General features: G+C 42.1%; 1 protein-coding gene across 5 annotated transcripts in view; it reads right to left on the reverse strand.

The window, feature by feature from the left end:
• Positions 1 to 19,637, reverse strand: part of CEP112 (centrosomal protein 112) — a 153,133-nt gene that overhangs the window by 74,038 nt on the left and 59,458 nt on the right. For all 5 annotated transcript variants that reach the window (XM_063409467.1, XM_063409466.1, XM_063409465.1 and 2 more), the window contains exon 20: positions 10,941 to 11,123. In XM_063409467.1, the coding sequence (XP_063265537.1) occupies positions 10,941 to 11,123 (183 nt within the window). The remainder of the gene's footprint in view (positions 1 to 10,940; positions 11,124 to 19,637) is intronic.

Raw genomic sequence — 19,637 nt, forward strand, 5'->3', positions numbered from 1 at the left:
TTGTGTTTGGGGTGGCGTTTTTCCTTTTGTTTGTTTGTGGGTTTTTTGCTTCTTTCTGTTTTCTTTGGGTTTTTAAAAAACATATTACTCTGCAATTACCAATCCCTACTCCCTTAAAAACAGCAATTCAGGTAACAATGTGATTTACCAGCTTATTGTTTTCATCCACTGCTGAATAAGTATTAATTTTAGATTAAACTAGAGGTTTAATTGAAGATCTGAATTTCATATGGTCCAAGATGAAGATGTAGAGTAATACACTGGTCCTGTTGCTACCCCAGCCAGGACACAGGTGCCCTCCAACCCAGAAATCCCTGAGGATACCAAATACAGCAGCAGAACATGCAGCTTCCTTCAAATCTTCAGTGTACTCTGTGTTTGCAGCAGCTGCCTTTCCAAAAATCACTTTCTCTGCTGTTTCTCTTTTCTAAATTCATTTTACAGATGCCAATACAGCAGAAAGCAGAGTCTACAAAAGAACTCAAGCTGTCAGACACAACTTTAGAAGAATTGTATCACCCTTGTGGAAGAGGGAGTTCACTCTTCATGGGATTTTCAGATCTGTTTCAAGTAAAAACACTGTGTCAGAGGGTTTTGTCCCTTGGTTTTCTTTTGCCTTTTTTTCCCCCCCTTAAACTACTTTAGTGATGATTTTATGGACTCTGAAGAACAACTCTAAAACCTAAAAATGGAATATTCATGACCAGGCCAATATTTTAGGGGTCAAAAGTAAAGTTTTCTTATTTGCAGTATTTTAAGTGTACTTTCAGACACATGAACACAAATGACTCTGAGATATGTAATTGCAGTTTGAAATAGATTGTTCTCTCCATTAAACAGAAATCTACAGCATCCCTGACATCGATTCCTGTCATTTTGTCATGATAAACACTCAGGTATTAAGTACCTTCCACATCATGCACCCAGGCATGATTCCAATTAGTGCTGAATAGAAGACAAAATGTCAGCTTAATAAGCTTCAATTTGCAGGGTCTTTGAACACTCGATGATATCATCACTTTGCCAATCATTTCTTGTACTTTGGCTGCTTTTTTTCCATCTCACCCTCCCTGTCAAAAGGAAGTCTTTCAAATCCACAGAAAGGGAAGACATGAACAGTGTCAGTCATTGGTCTGACTGAGCTAAAAGATCCAAAAATGACTCCCCAGTACATCAACAGAGAACTGTGATGTGCACACTATTCCCTCAAAGCTAATTTGCTGCCAACATGTAGAGTAATTGGGGGAAAAAAGTCGACTTTAAAGTCATACTGTGAAAAATATTTTCTTGCATGAAATCAACACTAAAGACCTTAAATCACTGTCACAGTCCCTGCCACTCGTTCAAATGAAGAAACAGTTTTTGTTCAGGTAAGGTGACAATCATTTCTTCAAAGGTGACTGGGCCAAGGAACAGCTCTGCTGTCTGACTCCATACTGAAAAGAATCACTTTAAAATAATGGATTTTAGTTCTAATTTGTTTCTTAAAGAAAAAATAATATTTTCAAAAAGAAAAAGACAAATTGGAGAGAAGGTATGCACAGTGAGCATTCCTTCTGAGAGCTCAAATGTCCAAGGGCAGCACAAGCCCACAGTGCTCAGCTGAGGACTCAGGATGTTTTCTCTGTCTGGAATATCCCCAAATGCACCACCTAAAATCCTTGCTCTTATCTGGCTGTGAGGGAAAACAGAACCACCAAATGGCAGCAGAAAAGACAAGAGATAATGAAGCAGGGTGGGAAGCGTGGAGCAGTACCAAGGACCACGTGGGCTCTGCAGGGCTGTGCCAGGGCAGCTGCTCCTGCCTGGGAGCCCCCAGCTCAGAGGTGGGGATGGGAATGGGCTCTCCTGAGCTGGATCCTGCTGGAGGTGGTCCCAGAGCACACAGCCAGTGCCCCATGAGCTGCACCAGCAGATTCCTGGCGCTGCTGTCCCATCTCCCTGGTGTGCACATCCACAGGAGGCAGCCAGGAGCCCTTTGCTGGCACCTCTTTGTTACTCAGGGCTCAGAACTGGCAGGGACAAAGCCCAGCTCAGCCCTGAGGGGTGCCCAGAGTGGGTGCTCTGTGGGAAGGGGCTGGAGCAGCTCGGAGGGGTGGATGTGGAGCTGGGAGCACACACCGGGCATGGCACTGCGGTGTGAGCAGGGCTGAAAGAGCGCGCAGCATTTGGCTGCCCCTCCATGGGATGGGACAGCAAATTCCATACTTCTGAGGCAGCAAAGACTTTGAGGAGTTGCTACAGACTCCAGGGTTGGGCCAGTGGGGAAACAGCTGCGGAGATTTTACTGGTGAAATACTCGAGCCTGCCTCGGTGCCAGCAACATCATCCCAGCCCCGCCGAGAACCCACCCCGGGGGCTGGGGCTGCTCCCCCTCGCAGCTCCCGTCTGTGCAAGGAACACCAGAGCAGGCTCCCATTGCTCCTCCTGGCTCAAGCAGCAGGAGCAGGAACAGGCAGAGCAGCGGTGGGGCAGGCAGAGCAGTGAGATTTGCCACGAGCATCTCAGCTGCAATTTGTTACTGGTTTTCCACTTGAAGGTTCCTTTATAACACTTTAATGTGGGAGCGTGCGGAGCTGTATGGATGGGCTCATATTTCTCAGCTGACATATCCTCAGCCAAAGTATGTCAGCTACAGGAGAGGGCAAGGCTTTGCACTGGCTCTGGGATTTCTTCTTCCCCCATCAGAAACCACATAAAAGAAAAACACAAATAAGTCAGCTCTCCAAAATCGCTATTTATTACCTCATCATGAAACCATCTACTGGACCCTGCAGTGGTATTGAGTAATATCATTACTTAAACCATAAAGAGATTGTATTTATTACTCAAAATTGGGAAAATTAGCATCCATATGGATCTTATTGTTTTACGAGCAGTATTGCTGCCAAAACAAGTGGTGTTAACATTCCAAACTACAGATTGTCACCATTTCTCGCCCGGTGTCTCATTCTTTCACTTGGTATTTGAAATACCTTTGAATTGAGGAACTGAGCAGATCATAGAATCTCTCCTATCAAGATATATATCATTTAACAGCCAGACTACTGTTCAAAACTTGATTTATGGTGGCAGTGAGTGAATGGAATTAACATCTGATGACCTAAGGAAGAGAGACTAAATTGATTTTGGATAATCTTTCTTTAGAAGAGGGATGAGAGAAAAAGCACACTCTAAGGAATTTAACTGCTTAATTTGCAATACACAGCACCTTAGTAGGTAATCACAGACAGGACACTCTAACCTCCATCCCTGGAAAAATGATGGCATAAAACTTCATGAAATTTATTTCCAAGCACAGGAAGCATAAAAGGGTCACTGGGAACAGCAAGCTGGATAAACCAGGGCAAGGCAGGCTTGAATAAAGTGATTGTCTTCTGCAGTGAAAGGGGAGAAGTGTCAGTGTCATTTATCTTGATTTTAGCAAGGTTTTGATATGACTTTACAGGGTCTGTACAAACTGAAGGGACATGGGGTGAGCAGAGACCTCTCTCCAGTGTGAGTAGAGAACTCACAGGGTTTGAACAGGAGGAGTCAAGAGTCAGCCAACAAGTGGCACCTCTCAAAGTTCAGATGGGGCTGGACACAGCTCCAAAGCCCTGGGTGATGGACACAGTGACTCTGTGCCACACTGGGGATGGCATTTCCCGGGTAAGCAGTCATGGAGAGCTGGCTGCCAGCCACAGGGACCTCGAGCACTGCAAGCTGAGGAATGAGCTGCCAGGACCTGCAGGGAGTTCACCAAGCCAGGTTCATTCAGCCAGGAGAACTGAACAGCAAAGAAAAATTGATTTGTTGTCTTCGACTGAGCATAAGGAATTGTGGAGAGGACAGAGGAAGACTCCACTCCTCTTGCAGGAAGGGCAAGAACCTACAGATCCCAATTTTAACCACAGATATTCCAGTTGCACATCCAGGAAAAGGGATTTCACACTGGTTTGTAAAGCACTGGAGCACATGGCTCAAGAAGGCTGGGAAATCTCCACCAGTGCAGGTTTTTCAAAACTCAGCTGGACTTGGCCCTGAGCAACATGATGTGGTTTTGAAGTCAGACCTGCTTTGAGCAGGAGGTTGGGCACGGTGACCTCCAGAGGTCCTTCCAAGCCAAATTATCCTATGATGCTGTGAAAAAACTCCAGAATGAATGCTGGTCTCCCATTAGAGGATGTCCCTGCAGCACTCAGGGGAATGTTTGAAGTGGATGGCACTGCTGTTTTCCAAATTGCTGCACTTGTTCTATGGACTAGGAGAAGTCAACTTCCTTCTATTCAACAACTGTCGCAAACACATTACGAGGTAACAGAAAAAGCAACTTTCAAAAGAACTAAAAGCCGTAATAAAGTTGTGAGCAAGCATTCCCTCCTCTGTGCAGCAGACATTTACTGAATAAGTTTAGTTGTAATATTTGGAACAATCCAGTATCAGAGAAACCACGCTCTGAAGATTTGGACACAATTGGAAGTAATATCAATAAGCAAATTCAGAGTCTGGCTTTGCCATACACTGATATTCACACAGAAAGCAAAGCTCCTTCAATCAAATCAAGAAGAGCAAGAGATCAATCAAATCAAGATCAAGAGATTTTACTGTAAATCGATCATTTCTGCAGACTAACACAGTATTTTTGCCTTTCTGCTTAGAAATGACATTATACCACCTCAGATGCTGTGGTTACTACCTGTTTGTACATGCACCTGTTTGTACTTGATCATTTCTGACTTCAGGATTCCTTAATGTAACTTTAATGTGAGCAATGATTTCACACCACGTAGAGCTTATTGTCTATTAGTGTTAATAATCATTCCTTGCAGCCATCACACACAAACCCTGCCTGCAAAGCCACACCTAGTGGATGTGTTAAAACCTGGCATAAAGATCCTTTACATCTCACTGATGAGCAAAACTGATCTCATTTCTATTCAGAGGAATTAATCTATGTTTATTAACATCTATGAAGGAAATAATGACTTCTTCCTAATCAGGGAGTGTTGGTATAAAATAAAATTATTGCCATACGATCTACACCCTGCCCCTAGACAAGTGAAATTATACACTCCATCTTCAGCTGCCAATATTTAAAATGTAACAAAAAAGAATATAAAAACACTGATTGCAATGTTATAATAACTACAAGATATATTCAATTTCATATTACAGAAACAGAAAATCCATTTTGCTGAAAAGAACTCCATCTCAGATTCAGAGTTCATACTATGTGATGAGCTAGTTTCTATGGCAACTGCTTTCTCTTTTACATACACTGTAGACAGCGCAAAATGTCTGTTGTCTCCTAAGTTAACTTAACATTTTTAATCAGCAGATGACAATTTGTGCACTATTATGTATGCCTTCCAAAAATGTCTTTACATATTTCAAGTGCTGGGCTGACTGAAGTATAAATGCAGGGAGTGAAGTCACACCTCCCGCCCCAAATTCCTCACAATCCAATTTCAGTGCTAATGAAAAGAGTGAGAGTTGAGGGAAAATGTTGGAGACATCAGAAATGATTCCCCACAATGGCACAAGGACACTGTGAAGGCTGCATGAAGTGAGGCAGTGGAGATGCTCACAGCTGCATCCACAGGTGTTTGAAAGGTGTCCCAACCCTGAGTGGGACACAGGAACACAGACGTGGCAAGGTGGGGTCACCTGAGCAGGGATGGGGACGTGCTCAGGACACCCAGACCCCGATGGAGAGAGCACCGAGCCTGCACTGTCTGCTCAGCTCAGAGCAAAGGCTCATTTTTAACTCTTCTCTCAAAGATGATGCCAGTGCTGCAGCCCAAGCTCTTCCCACAGCTCCCCTGCATTCACTCAAGTGAAAATCAGCTCTGTGGTTTCACAGTATTTGAGTATTTCCACAAGGAACTGTTGCATTTGACCATTTCACAGCAATGAGTGAAAGCCCAGTGTGAACATGTCCACGGGACCCACCAGCAGATCTCTGATTTCAGCAGATATTTCCCATCAGTGGGATCCATGGCAGCCCTGAGTCAGCAGACTGGGAATAACAACCAAGCAAAACAACACAAGTGCTGCAACAAATATTTGGTACTTTAAATACTTTACATCAACAGTCATGTTCATTATCCTGGGCTGACTGGTGGTAAATTAAACATGCTGCAATATAGCCAAGAGCTTTTGTTTGGGAAAGGCTAAAAGGGAATGGCTGTCTGTCTACAGGAGTCTGACTGGCAGCCCAAGAGCCACTCTCCAAGCAAAATACAAACAAATATTTAAATTGCAACTCCAGGATTCAGATTTACTGCAGAGAAAGCCTGGATTGCAAGCAATGCATTTCTTCTCATGCCAAAGACATCTTCTGCTAAAGAAAGGAAGTAAAAGAAAAAATGACTAATATATTTTATTTACTCCAAATTGTACACAGAACTGACTTCAGTAGCACCATCACTATCTGAATGTTTCCCAGGCTACCTGTATCTGTACCCTCCAGCAATATGCTTCCACTGACACTGGGAGAACAAAACCATGTGGGAACTGGTGTCTGGAGATATTAAAACAATTACATGAAGCAGAAGAGTTGATCAGTGATTTATCTGTAGGTAACAACAGGTTCCTTCAGATCAAAGTTGAAGAGTCTCCTATTCTGAAAAAAATGCTCCCCAAATCCTTCTTATTAATACAGTGCTGCAAAGTTGCTATTGCAAACAGAAACTGGGCATGAGTTGGGTATTTAACTATCACTAAACAAGTAGGTAATGTCTCTATTGGGGTTTTTCTGTATTTTCTCTTGTCAATAGCTGACAGAGCTCTGCAGCAGACACACACAGCACAACCACCCTTCAGACATTTATGGAGCAAAGATAAATGTCCTCTGTTTCCCCCACTTGGCTGATACACTAATTATCTGCACAAAACCACAAACGTAGACCAAGAACCTGCTGGAATGAAAATAATTATCATTGCTGGAATGAAAATAGTGATTGCTACTGTTTTTTTATTTAACTCCACAGGCTGAAATGAATTCAGAAAAAAAACAGGTGCAAAGCAATAGCTGCAGAAAGACTGTTGATCCCAAGTGCAAAGAAATAAATTTCTGAAGAGGAGAAGCAAGAAAAGAAGTGATGGGATGTGCTGTACATGGGAGACCAGGGGAGGAGCTGCTGATTTCTGAGAAGGGAAAGCAAACCAGGATGGTAAAGGCCAAGGGCATTAGGGAAAGTTCACAAAGCAAGAGAGGAAAAAGGAAACGGATCCTTCAGCCATGGGATAACATCTTATTAACTCTTCTTACCACCTCCAGCCTGTTTGTTGGGGCTTCCTGTAACAAGCTTCACTCTCAATGTTTGTGCTCACAGAGCTTCAGAACTACTCAAGGTTTTTCTTTCCCAGCCAATAAGGGTTTCTTGAGAGCCCCAAGACACCCCAAAAGAGCAGCGATCTCTTAGAGCAGCCTCATTTTTGAGAGCACAAACGTTGCCTGTTAAAATTAAACACCGTGACATCAGTGACACTCACGGGCAGAACGTGCCCGAGCACTCCAGCTGCTCTTGACCCAATTATGAGTGGATGAACACAGTGGCCTGGCCAATTATCTCAGAACAGAACCTGGAAAGAGGATTCAGCTTCCTCATGGAAACTTTTCTTTCCTCTCCTCTAGTGCCAAGCGCTGTACTTGATGTTACAGGGGTACAATTTATTTCTTCTTCTTGCCCAAAGGTCAACGGTGGAAGAACGAGCAGGAAAATGATCCAACTCTGTACAGCAGCTGGAACATGGAAATCTTTGAGCTGGTTGAGGAAATGTGGCAGATGCTGGGGAGAGAAGGACATTCAGAGATAAAGGGGAAATATGAGGGCAAAACTGGCACCACGGACACCTCAGTCCCTCCGCTTCAGTTATTGAAATTTCCTAACTTTGCTATTTCCTTTCACTGGATATATTCTCTGCAACCCGAAGTCTTGTTTCAGAAAATCACTGATGCCATAGCAAGACTGCTTTTATTAAAAAAAAAAGGAAGGTTTCCATCATGCAAGGAGCTCCCTGTTCTGTGAACTGATGGATAAACCAAAATTACTGAGGGAGGTGCGGGATGAATGAGCAAACTTAAGAATGCTCCTAAAGAAAATCCAGAGATCTAAATTAAATAGAAGTAGGGGCTCAAAACTGCCCTTTAAAAACAACATAACCCTGTGTGATCAGCTACTGTTTAAAGAATAACAATATTATGGCAGTTCGTAGAAAACGTACAGGATTTAAAAGCCTGCAAGAACACAGCATGGCACAAAAGCCTTTGTACTGCTTTGGCTTTTATTGACCTACAAGTCAACGTACTCCTCCCCAAGCATTACAACCCCAGGTGAAAAAATCAGGGGAAGGTTCCTAGAAATGGAGAAATCCAAGCGGAATGCAGTTGTTATCCAGAAATTTATCATCAACACAAAAGGTGATACGCTTCAATCAAATTCCTTCCTTGAAAATATATTACACTTATACTTCACCAAGAAATATCATTGTTTTATATTTAATTAAAGTATTCAAATCTTAATTTTTATACTTTAGTTGAGATTAAATTATTAATATATGTATTTATATTTGAATAAAATCTAACTATTTTGTATAGTGTCTTTCACAGTATCTGAAGACCTACGTGAAAGTAGGGACCTTGGATATGCAATAAAAAAACTAAATTAATCTTTACAGTATTAGTAAAAGAAATTGATCTGTGGTACTCAGTCATAGCTGTCTTCAGGAATATAGTGAGAAATACATATTTTAACCATGTATATTAAGAAATACGTATTTGCTACTCTTTCATGTGGAAAAGGATTTAAGAAAGACTTCCAGTGAATACCTTTAATAACAGCGCTTTCACATCATTCACCCAACACTGAGCAGATAGGTCCTTCAAACCAAGCTACTCATATGTGATTAACACTAATTATTATTTAAATTTCTCGAATAACCCAGTAAATCCACTTTTCATTTCGCCAAGAAAAATGGCCTCCGCTCTTATTTCATCTCACCTTCGCTGGGACACAAAGCACTCCTAAAAATTACTGCTGTCAAAGACGGCTCCAATTTAACAGGTTTTTAAAATGCAGTGTTGTTAAATATCCATTAAATGACTGAGTTACCTTTGTTAGGAGCCTGACAAATGTTACAGAAACGACATTGGCCGTTAGGCACATCAGATGTCCAAAACACACATTTTTAGTAAACATATGCAAAGATTAAAAAAAAAAAAAATTAAAAATCTGTGCTATAATTCCATAGGAAACGCCAGTATTATCTGTTGAGCTCATTGCAAAGACAGAGGTGGATTTGAATACAAAGACCAGAGGAAGGAACGAAGAGCAATTTATTTTCCCAAATGGAAAAATCTGTGTCCTTGAAAGCTGGGAGAGTCTCACTAGAATTTAAACAAACAACAGCTCTTCTAGTCAAATAGCTGCCTTTCCTTCCCTGATTTACATGTCATTCTCATGGCAGCAAACAGATCCAGAGCTGAGATGAATCTATCTTGGGCCAAAAGAAAAAACGCAAAGATAAAAACCAATCCCTTGAACCACTGGAGGCTTTGTTTGCTCTTACAATGCAGCGGAAAATAAAAGGCGAGGTTTAATTTCTTTTTTTTTTTCCAGAGGCCACCTGAGTATCTCCTTCCCAAGTGTTCTCACAAAATATATCCCGTTCTCATTGGAAAACCACAATGGTGGAAATGGAGAAATAAGTCCTGGCTTTGGAATATGCCTCTCAACCTCCCCCAAGAAGCCGTTTGCTTCCTATTGGACTTCCTTAAGCCAGATTTCGATAGTCTGAACCGCCCAAAGTGAAAAACCAGTTGATTTCAAAAGTAAATTTTCAATTCAGTTTGATTTAGCTCCATTAGAAGTGTTAGTAAAAGCCACAGCCTACCAGTCTACAGGAAAGTAGAGTGAAAATGCTTCTTAGTCTGAGCCTAACATCTCATACGGAAGGTGGTGGTGCGCGGAAAACGTGTCATTACAGATGCTTCACCAAAATGTCCAGTTTGGTATAAAATAATCCATGCGTGATAAGCAATTCTAACGCTGATCAGGCAAGATTATTTCCTATAAACTCTTTAAACTAGAAAATCATCTCAGTTTTTAGAATATTGCCATTGCAGGCCTTTTTAATAAGGGCTCTTAGGAAAATATACCACGCCGTCCTTACAAAATACATTGAAAAAAAGGCAGTAAGATGGTTTTTGAAGCGAAAACTCATAAAGATCATTTTCCATGCTGACAGTGTGCATTTCATCCAGAAGTTTGAAGAGTCAAATGCTACCCCAGCTGGGGGTTATTCTGCCAAATGGCTTCCAACAGTGACCACAGAGATGGAGGATGGGAGGGGTGCGTGCGTGTAGGAAAATAAACGTGATGGTAAGCGACCCCAAACCCACATCATCTTATCAAACATCCGACACACGGAACCAAACGCACAATGCAAATCTAGAATACAAAAACTGAAACAAAAAAAGACACGAACAAAAGGAAATAAAGCCATTTGTGAGTTACCTGCAGAGATTTGAAACAAAAAAAAGCACACGAACGAAGCAGATATAATTCATATGGATTTGTCCAGGAAGGAGAAAAGGAGGGTGAGTGTGAGGGCTGGGGGGGAAAAAAGAACAGATACCTTTTTTTTCTTAAACAAATCCATCATGAAAGAAAATGAGACAAGATTATAAATAGGCCGAGTTATAGCGCACCATGGGATTTTTAATCTGGCTACCTGTGGTTTTTGCAGTTAAAGCCCTATTCAGCACCGGGAAGGGAGGGGGGAAAGCGGAAAAAGAAAAAAAGAGAAAAAAAGAGAAAAACGAAATCACGTCCATGTGCCAGTTTCGCAAACGCTCCCCCAGCGAGCAGCACCAACAATGCTGGCAAACAGGAAACACTCATTATCAGCAATTTCTAATCAGCGGGCGCCCTTGGGGCGTTATTGATCGTTACCTGGCCGTCCCGTTTCCTGCACTCGTGAGTTTGGGTCTCGCGCTGTGCCATGGCAGCGCGGAGCTGCTGCTCCAGCTTCTCCACCTCCCGTTGATGGTCTCGGACCAGGCAGTCCTGCGCTGCGTTGTGCTGCTGGAATAGGTGCGTCTTCTCCTGTTCATGCTCCAGCTTCAGCTCCACTATCTGATTGGACAGGGAGGAGTACAGTTCATCAATAGAACATCCTTGTCGTCATGACAACTCGTCTACAGCTTAATTTCCCCCTTAATTTCATCAAGTTGGCAATTTTATTTTTACGTCACTATTACCTCACCTCTTAAAAAGCCACCGTTAGCGTGACAGAATTCCTCCAGACAATCCCAACAATGGAGACAACCGAGCAAATCCAGCGCATCCTTACCCAATTTGTTGGTACAAATGTCGGAAGCGTACAAAAAAATAATATTAAAAAAAAAAAAAAAAAAAAGAAAGAAAAAAAAGAAAAAGGGGAGGCATTGTCGCATTGTGTGGCGGGTGCCCCCGTATCCCGCTGCTGCTCCTCAGCAGGGCTGAGGATCCTAAATGGTTAATAGGCAGCCTGCTCGCCCCTTCGCTTAAGTATACACACACAAAACCCCCCACCCCAGCAATTAAAGCTTTGCAAGATTTCTTTATGATTTCCAAAGCGAACGCTCTTCCTGCGATATTCCTCAACGCTGGCGCATAGAGTTGTCTTTTTTTTTTTCCCCCCTTAAATAAAAAAAAAAAAAAAAAAAAGAGCAAGAAAATTATAAAAAAAACAAAGCTCTATTATCCCGTTGTCAGCTACGCTATCCCAACATAAACAGATGTATGTGTTCCAGAAGGGCACCTGCTGTGCCGCAAGCTTGCACCATGATTTCATAAGAAGCCCTCTATTCTCAGGAGCCGTTCCCAGTCCGCACCACACTGGATGCTGTGACCTTGGCCACTCTTAGCCTCTCCCCGCTTGCCTGAATGGCAGCCCGAGACCAAGGGCCTGGTTGCTGCAGCTTTGATATTAATCCTCCCGCCTGCGCACAAAGGCACCCTACCTGGCCTGCACACTGGAGCGGCCAGGCCGCCTTTGAAGCAGGTGATGAATAGGGACGGCAGGAAGCCGCTTCCCCACTGAACTCCGGGCCACACAGCTGCTAAGAACAGTCACTTGGATTTTTCTTCAGTTTTGGTGGATTTCGGAGAAGGAGGAAAGCGGGGGGGATGGAAGAAAAATAACAAAAAAAAAAAAAAAAAAGGGGGGGAAAAAAAAAAGAAGAGAAATCTCTTATCGTGAACATGGTGGGGTATTTTCAGCATGAGAAAGGAAAAAAGGAGCGGACGGGAGGAGCCGCTGTGTGAGCGCCGAGAGCGCCCGGCACCTTATCTTAAAGCTGTAGCATTCAATTCTGGAATGATATCAGCTGGTTGCCCGGCTTCCGCGGGGAAAATTTGAAGCTAAGTTAAAATAAATTTTTTAAAAAAGGGCATTTTCTCAAACTGCAGATCAGCATGTCGCAAGTTGAAAAGGGAAATGTGCCATCCATGCTGCGGTTGGGAGCATCCTTCTGCAAGCGGAGCAAGAACAGATGCAACATTGCACAGTTTAACATATCTACACTATTTAATAACACCAAAGAGCTCATTAAGAGATGCCTGAAGTCCCTGCAGGGGTTAAGCCCTCACATTTTCCATGCTGGGCCTGGGATCCTCACACAAAGTTCTTTACGCCAGGTTTTTGCCCAAGGTTTGTGTACAGAATTGGTTTCTCTCGGATGCTCGCGGTGTCCATCCTGTGCCTAAGAGAAAGAGCTGCTCCTCCCTAAAATAACTTAGAGCCTCAGCCTGATTTAGGAGAAAATATGTTTAGTGTTTCTCCATAAATCAGACCTTATTAAAAAGAAATCATGTCAACAGGAGAGGCCTTTCCCTTCAAACATTTTGTTGTCTTAATTAGTTTTCAGTTGGTTGTTCCATGTAGGTCTGGGTTAAGGCAGTTTGCTGTGGGGAGCTTCAATTGTTGGAGTTGTCACTTTTTTACCAGAAGACAGGGCAGCAGGCAGGGAATGTGACCCAGAGGGAGCAGAGGACACATCCTGCATCTCCAACCAGTCACAAATTTACCACATTGAACAAATTAAATAGTTTTGTTTAGTAATCTCTTCACTTAACACCATTTATAGACACAAAGTTTTCTAATTTAAAAGGTGGAAGGAGCAAAAAGTTCTTCCGCAGGAGGGGTGTCCTCCCAGCTGATACATGGGAAGAGAAAAGGTGGTACCATGAGGGGAGTTGTTCTACAGAAGGCAAATTTGTTAAAGAAAAATTAACAAAACCTCCTCACTTAAAGCTAGGTATTCCCCATGATGGTTTTGGGTTGATACTTTAAGATGTTTCTGACAGGGAGCAGAGGTGGAAAAACAGGAGAGGAGAGAAAGGGTGAGGATGAGAGCATTCTCATCCCTCAAAGACCTCCAAAACCATCTTCCCTAATGGATATTAGCAGATATTCCACATTCCCAACCAACAAAACAAATAACACAAAATGACCGAGCAGCCATTCCCTGCCCTGTGAGCACTCCCTGAAGCTCCTGCATTCCTCAGAACTGCTGCCAAGCTCTATGGCTTCTCTTCCACTCCTCCCTCTCTCATTCTTGTACTGTCATTGGCTTGTTTTCTTAAAAGGGGGAAAAAAAAATTAACATATACCAAAAAACAGAAAGAGAAAATCCACACTGCTCTTCAGCAACAACAGGACTTCTTCATCACAGGAAACTGCATGAAAACTGTACCAATTCCTCCCAAACCAGACAGATTCTGTGTCCTCTTTGAGAATGATATAACAAAACCACCTCCTCCAAAAATGCTGCATCCACGCCTCGGTGCTGAGCACTTCATCAGATCACATTCAAGTGTCTGCTCAGCCCTGCAGTGTCCAGAGGACAGGCTCTGGTAGGTGCTGTACACTTCAGCCAGACAAGCAACACGACACTCACAATGGGCATTAGGGGCGACGCTGAAAAGAAACATTCATTAAATAATCGTGTGCGCCCCATTACCATAATCACAGGGCGTTCATTGTGCCTTGGATGTTTCCTCATCTTGTCCTCACAAAGATAAAAATCTCTTATTCCCTTCCCTGTGCATCTGTTCCTGTCTCCAGCCGTGGTCTGGACACAAAACCAAGCAGGAATGTCTGTCTGACCTCAGAGAGCCTTTTTACCACTGCTGTTATCAAGTACCACAAATATTTAAAAATTATGGTATCTTCTTAGCTGAATTCTTCATTTTTTAATTATTTCCACACAGTGTGATAGAACAACATTCAAAGCAACAGCCAACAGGTGATTTACTAAAATGTCATCACAGTTACACTATTTACTTTAAATTTAGCTTTTAATTACACTATTTCTTCTAAATTTAGCTTTCAACCGAAATTTAACTTTCCTTACTTTTGCAGAGAAAAGTATGTTAAGAAGAAAACGTAATTCTTAATGACGAGCTAAAAAAGATTAATGCAAGAACTGTGGCAGTCTCTTCTTGTTCCCTCACACACACAAAAACAAAAAGGTGTTAAACAAATCTGGCAGTGTGGTTGTGCCCAGGCCAGTGACAATGCAGCTGATGGACACAGCTTTAGCACAACTTGTTAAATAAGAGACAGAGCCAAGGTGAAATCCTGCTGCTCTTAGCACGCCTGAAGAACAAAGATCAACAAGAAACAGCCTGCTGATTGCAGGAGATGTTTTTAGAAGCCAAAGATTTGTAATGTAATCAACGCCAGCAAATACCTTTTGAAAGTCCCTAATTTAGACAAGGCCTTCTACTACCCAGTTTTTGCTTTTACATCACACACTCAGCTTAGGCTTTTCAATTTTAGAACAATTTCAACTTGTTCTCAAGAACAAGCACGCCTTTGAAATTCTTTTTAGAGTCCCCAAAGGAGGGAAAGGAAATTAGTTAGCTCACTACCTCTTTGAAAAATGTAACTGCTACAATAAATATTTGACACCAAAGTATGAAAATTCATGTAAATTTATGTCCGCAATTCCAGAAATATTTTAAGTAACACCTATATAAAATACAGTTTTGCGAGGCAGGATGATTTTATAAGCACTGCTTTGGCATGACTGAACTGAGGGCTGGAGAAGCCACCAAAGCACTGCACGTGTCACAGCAAAATCTGAGCTAAACTCGCTCTGGAGCACATCTACAGCACATGTGTTTGCACTATTTCTATCCTAAAATCAAAAAAGTGTTTGTAAAACAGAGGTTTGCATGATTATCTTGCTGAAAAGCAGCCCCAGCCAGGGCACAGCACATGATCTGTCCCCAAATAACAACTCCAGCAAAACTGAGCATTTTCTGTCTCCTAAGCCTATAAACAAACGTGTGTGTTCCGTGAGGATATGGGGATTACCCATCTCTGCAAATACTGCTGCTAAAAATAATCTGATCTAGCAGGCTGGGGGAGTGAGTATCAATCACCTTGGGGTCTGGTTCAGCATAACTTTGGGCAGAAAAGGAGCATCTTCACTCCAAGGCAAGGGAGAAAACCAGAACCTCTTTACCAGAATTCCTTTGCAGCAGGTATATTAAATAGATTTTAATCTTTGCTTTTTTGGGGAGACTTTTCTATGAGTTGAAACACAAAGGTCTCCCAAGATATAAGGGCTGAAATGAGCCAAGGGCAATGGGACAGTGAGAAATAAATCTGTGCAGAACCACACATTATTCCTGAAGCAGCAAGTACACGTGGGGTAATGTTCATGACTTCCCATTCCACTGCAGGCTGCAATAATTTAATTGGCATGACTGTGTTTTCTGTAATACTTATACCTTTTCACCAACCACTAATAATTCTTTTTCAACTGCAAACTAAGAATTGCAAGAAATTCTCTAAAAGAAACAAGCTGGTCTTTAGCCAAACTGCAGTTTGATTTATCCTCCCCTAAAATAAAGTACCTGAATGGTCTCACTCTCACTAGATGAAATTATATTCCTGATCTGTACATTTATACTTAAAAAGGCTTTTCAGAATTTCAATATTTTTAAAGAATGGGCAGCACAACCCCCACCTCAATAATTACATCTTCCCAATCTTCTGGCATGAGTAAATTTGTTTTTAAATCACACAACTACAGAATTTTTTGGGTTGGAAGGGACCTTTAAAGCTCATCCAATTCCAAGCCCCTGCCATGGGCAGGGACACCTTCCACTATCCCAGCCTGCTCCAAGCCCTGTCCAACCTGACCTTGGAGAATTCCAGGGATGGGGAATCCACAGCCTCTCTGGACAACCTGTGCCAGGGCCTCACCACCCTTGTGGTAAAGAATTTCTTCCCAATATCTAATCCAAACCTGCCTTCCTTCAGCTCAAGGCCATTCCTCCTTGTCCCACCACTACATGCCTTTGTGAAAAATCCCTCTGCAGCCTTTTTGTAGCAATACACTGGAAATGGAGCTGCATCCCTGTGATTAAATCCAACTCGGTGCCACGATGAACTCCAGGAGGTGCCTCCCCTCCCCTCCCCAGCCCACCCACACCACCAAACCATCACAGGCTGCAAGGAGAAATATTTCTGTCCAACTACAGACCTTGAGTCACTCAAACGCCTGTCTGCAGCAGGCTGTGGTGCAGAATTGGCTGTGCACAGCCTTTGTTTAGGGATTCAGTTTATCCAAGGACCCTCTTTGAACACACAAGTGCCTTCGCAGGCGCTCGCCCCACTCGCTGTTTACCGCAGGCACCCGTTTGTGTTTCTGGAATCGCCTCCCTCTCCCTCCTCCCCTCAGAGTGGATTCTTTGACTACACAGGGAGCTCAGGCTTTTAACTCTGAATCACACACGAGTCAGATGCCTGAAGGAGACCGTGCAAATACCCATCTGTCTGGTTAGCAATTCTGTAAACAGCTATGGCACCATGAGAAGATTTCCACCCACTCTTCACTTGGAGGTTAAATTCGTCTCCTTTTCCCATTTGTGAGTTTTAGCTATAAAGTAAAAAGTTGATGTTGATTGAAGAAACTATTCCTCAGATATTCTGCACAAATGGTATTCATCTGTGTCTTAGGATGGTTCAAAGGAAACGTTTATGCATCCTAGATTAATTTATTAAATGAAATTTATGCAGCTTGTTGCTGATGACATGAAAAATTTAGAGCTTCTACTAACGTGCTCATTTGGCCTCCTTGCAAGAACAGACTGTATTTCAATTATCTTAGAGTACAGACAAAGAGGAGAGGAACAAAGCTTTTCACAAAGACTCTCTCCTCATAACTAAACATTTTTAGCATACTAAAAATGGATTGTGGATCTCTGAAAATAAATGGCCAGGTTAATGTGCAGCTAAGAAATGCTTGGGACATTGGCCTGTCCGAGGAATGGCAGATTTCAAACAGGGCTTTGCAAGTGCTCCCCTCACTTGGGTGGGTCACAGATTGGTAAAAGAGCAGCTAGAAAACAGAAAATTAACAATAAAGCCAGAAGGAAAGGTAGGATGGAAGTGCAGTGGCACGAACTCTTAACAGAACAAGGGTATGGGGACAAAGGGGGCTGGAGGTTAAGCTTGTTATCTCTGTTAGTGTTAATTACTAAATTAATGTTTTGCCTGAGAGAAAACACACTCTTCTTCAAATTAACCTCACTAGCAAGTTATAAAAACAAAAAGTTCTACAGAGTATTCTTTCTCTTCTCCCAATAACGTTTTCCTCTGTTCCAGCACAATGCTCAGACAAGAACAGTGTCCCAGCAGCACCTCAGATATTGTCCTTGCTGCTGGCAGGTAACATGACAAACATGCTTTTTTCACTTCTAACCAGCTATTTTGCACTTCTTTACCTCACTTTCTTTATTATAAAAGGCGTATTTAAACTCAGCCACACTCCCATATTTAAACTCAGTCCTGCTCCCAACTTAAAGCATTATCTGTTGACTTGTCTTCAGCAGGATTTCAAAGTGATTTCATCAAATACCCAGGAAAATATTTCTGAAGGTGTGTCTTTCTTCCCTTTTTGGATATATAGGACAAGATGACCACTCTAATTTCTTCATAACTTTTACAGAAGTCAGAACCCAACAATAAATGTCACAAGAAAGGATTTCCTGAGATACAGGGAGATTCATCAGCTATCATGGAACAACTTTCCACTTTCCTATGGAAGCGTGAATAATTATTTTTAAAGGGAATAAACGCAGTTAAAGATGAACCAAACCAAAAGGTTTATTTATATATTTAGGTTGGCATCTGATCTCAGAGAGTACGGCCATAACTCATCAGGTAACCCCATCCTGCTATCACAATAACTCATCAACTGTTTCATCATGTGTTCTCTCCGTGGTGGAAAATAAAATTTCCGAGGCTTTGGCTCTCTTACTAACCTTGCATCTCATTTATTTCACATTCACTCAGTCACTTCAGCAACTGTTTACAGCAAAAAATGGGTGTAACAGTGACCACAGTGATTATTAATGGTTTGGGTTGTTTTTAAAGGACAAGCTAATGTCATTTAAGCATTAGGATCACATTAAGTTCACTGAAAGTGTTCCATTCTCAACAATTTATGAAAATCTGCTTGAAACAAAGGTGTGCACGGGGAATGTCCCTGCATGAAGCCCTGTCCCACCTCTGCCATGGAACCAGCACTCCCCACAAGAGATGTGCTCCCAGAAAGGGCTCAACAGACAAGGATTTGGGGAAAAAAACCAGCAAATCCTTTAACTTTTCTATCAAATTTGACTAAAATCCATTACTGAAAAGCCTGGGCACATGCTCCTTCAAACATCTGGGCTCCTAGAAGATGAACTCATCAGAAACACGTCCCAGGTATTTTGGACTAAATTGAGGATGTAATTAGAAAGTAGGGGGGAAAAATGAAAAAAAAAAAGAAAAAAGGGAGGGGGTGCAAAAAAACCAAACAACCTTTCTTCCTGTGCTGACAGTGCCATAAAGCCCAACTACAGATACTGCAACCATTTCAAAGGCAGGAAAGGCTGAGGCCTTCAGTGTGCTGTCCACTGGCTTTGAAGTGTCGAAAGCAGCTGCTCCCAGCAGATAGGAACTCTGGTGCTGCTGGAGTTTTTTTTTTTTTTTTTCTTCAAAATATACTTTCAAATCTAACAGCTGCAAGTAGAACAAAGTTGAGCTAAAGTATATTTAAAGAAGAAGAAGAAAAAAAGGCACCAGTTTCTCTCTGAGAGTGTTCTCAGTGGATACTTCAAAAGGAAGTGGCATCGAATCAGATGGAGCTGGAACCAGGAGGGACATGTGACAGCTAAAACCAAATACTGCAAGATCCAAAAGTTTCTTTTTGCTTTATTAATGGATATGAGTGCATTTGGAAAGCTAACAAAATATTAATTGCAGTGTTTTTTTCCAAATTATTTTGAAGCAAAAGATAAAGATAAATAAATATCAATGTATCATGTTATTTGTTGTAATAAATATCAGATAAATATCAATATATCAGTATGTCTAATCTGCAGGCAGAGCAATCTTTCAGCCCCACAATGAACAGTCCATGTTCACAGCAGTAATTGTTTTGAAATCAGTATTCAGGCAGAGCCCTGTGCCATCAACCATTCAGATAAAGCACAGAAACCACTGCTCCAAGCGCCTACACTTCCAAAATGACTCTCAGATTGGGGAACTGGATAATACATCTGTTAATTTGGTTCTTTATTACCAATCTGATTAAAATTATG

Source organism: Prinia subflava, chromosome 12 (genome assembly GCF_021018805.1).
Source record: "Prinia subflava isolate CZ2003 ecotype Zambia chromosome 12, Cam_Psub_1.2, whole genome shotgun sequence".
NCBI lineage: Eukaryota > Metazoa > Chordata > Aves > Passeriformes > Cisticolidae > Prinia > Prinia subflava.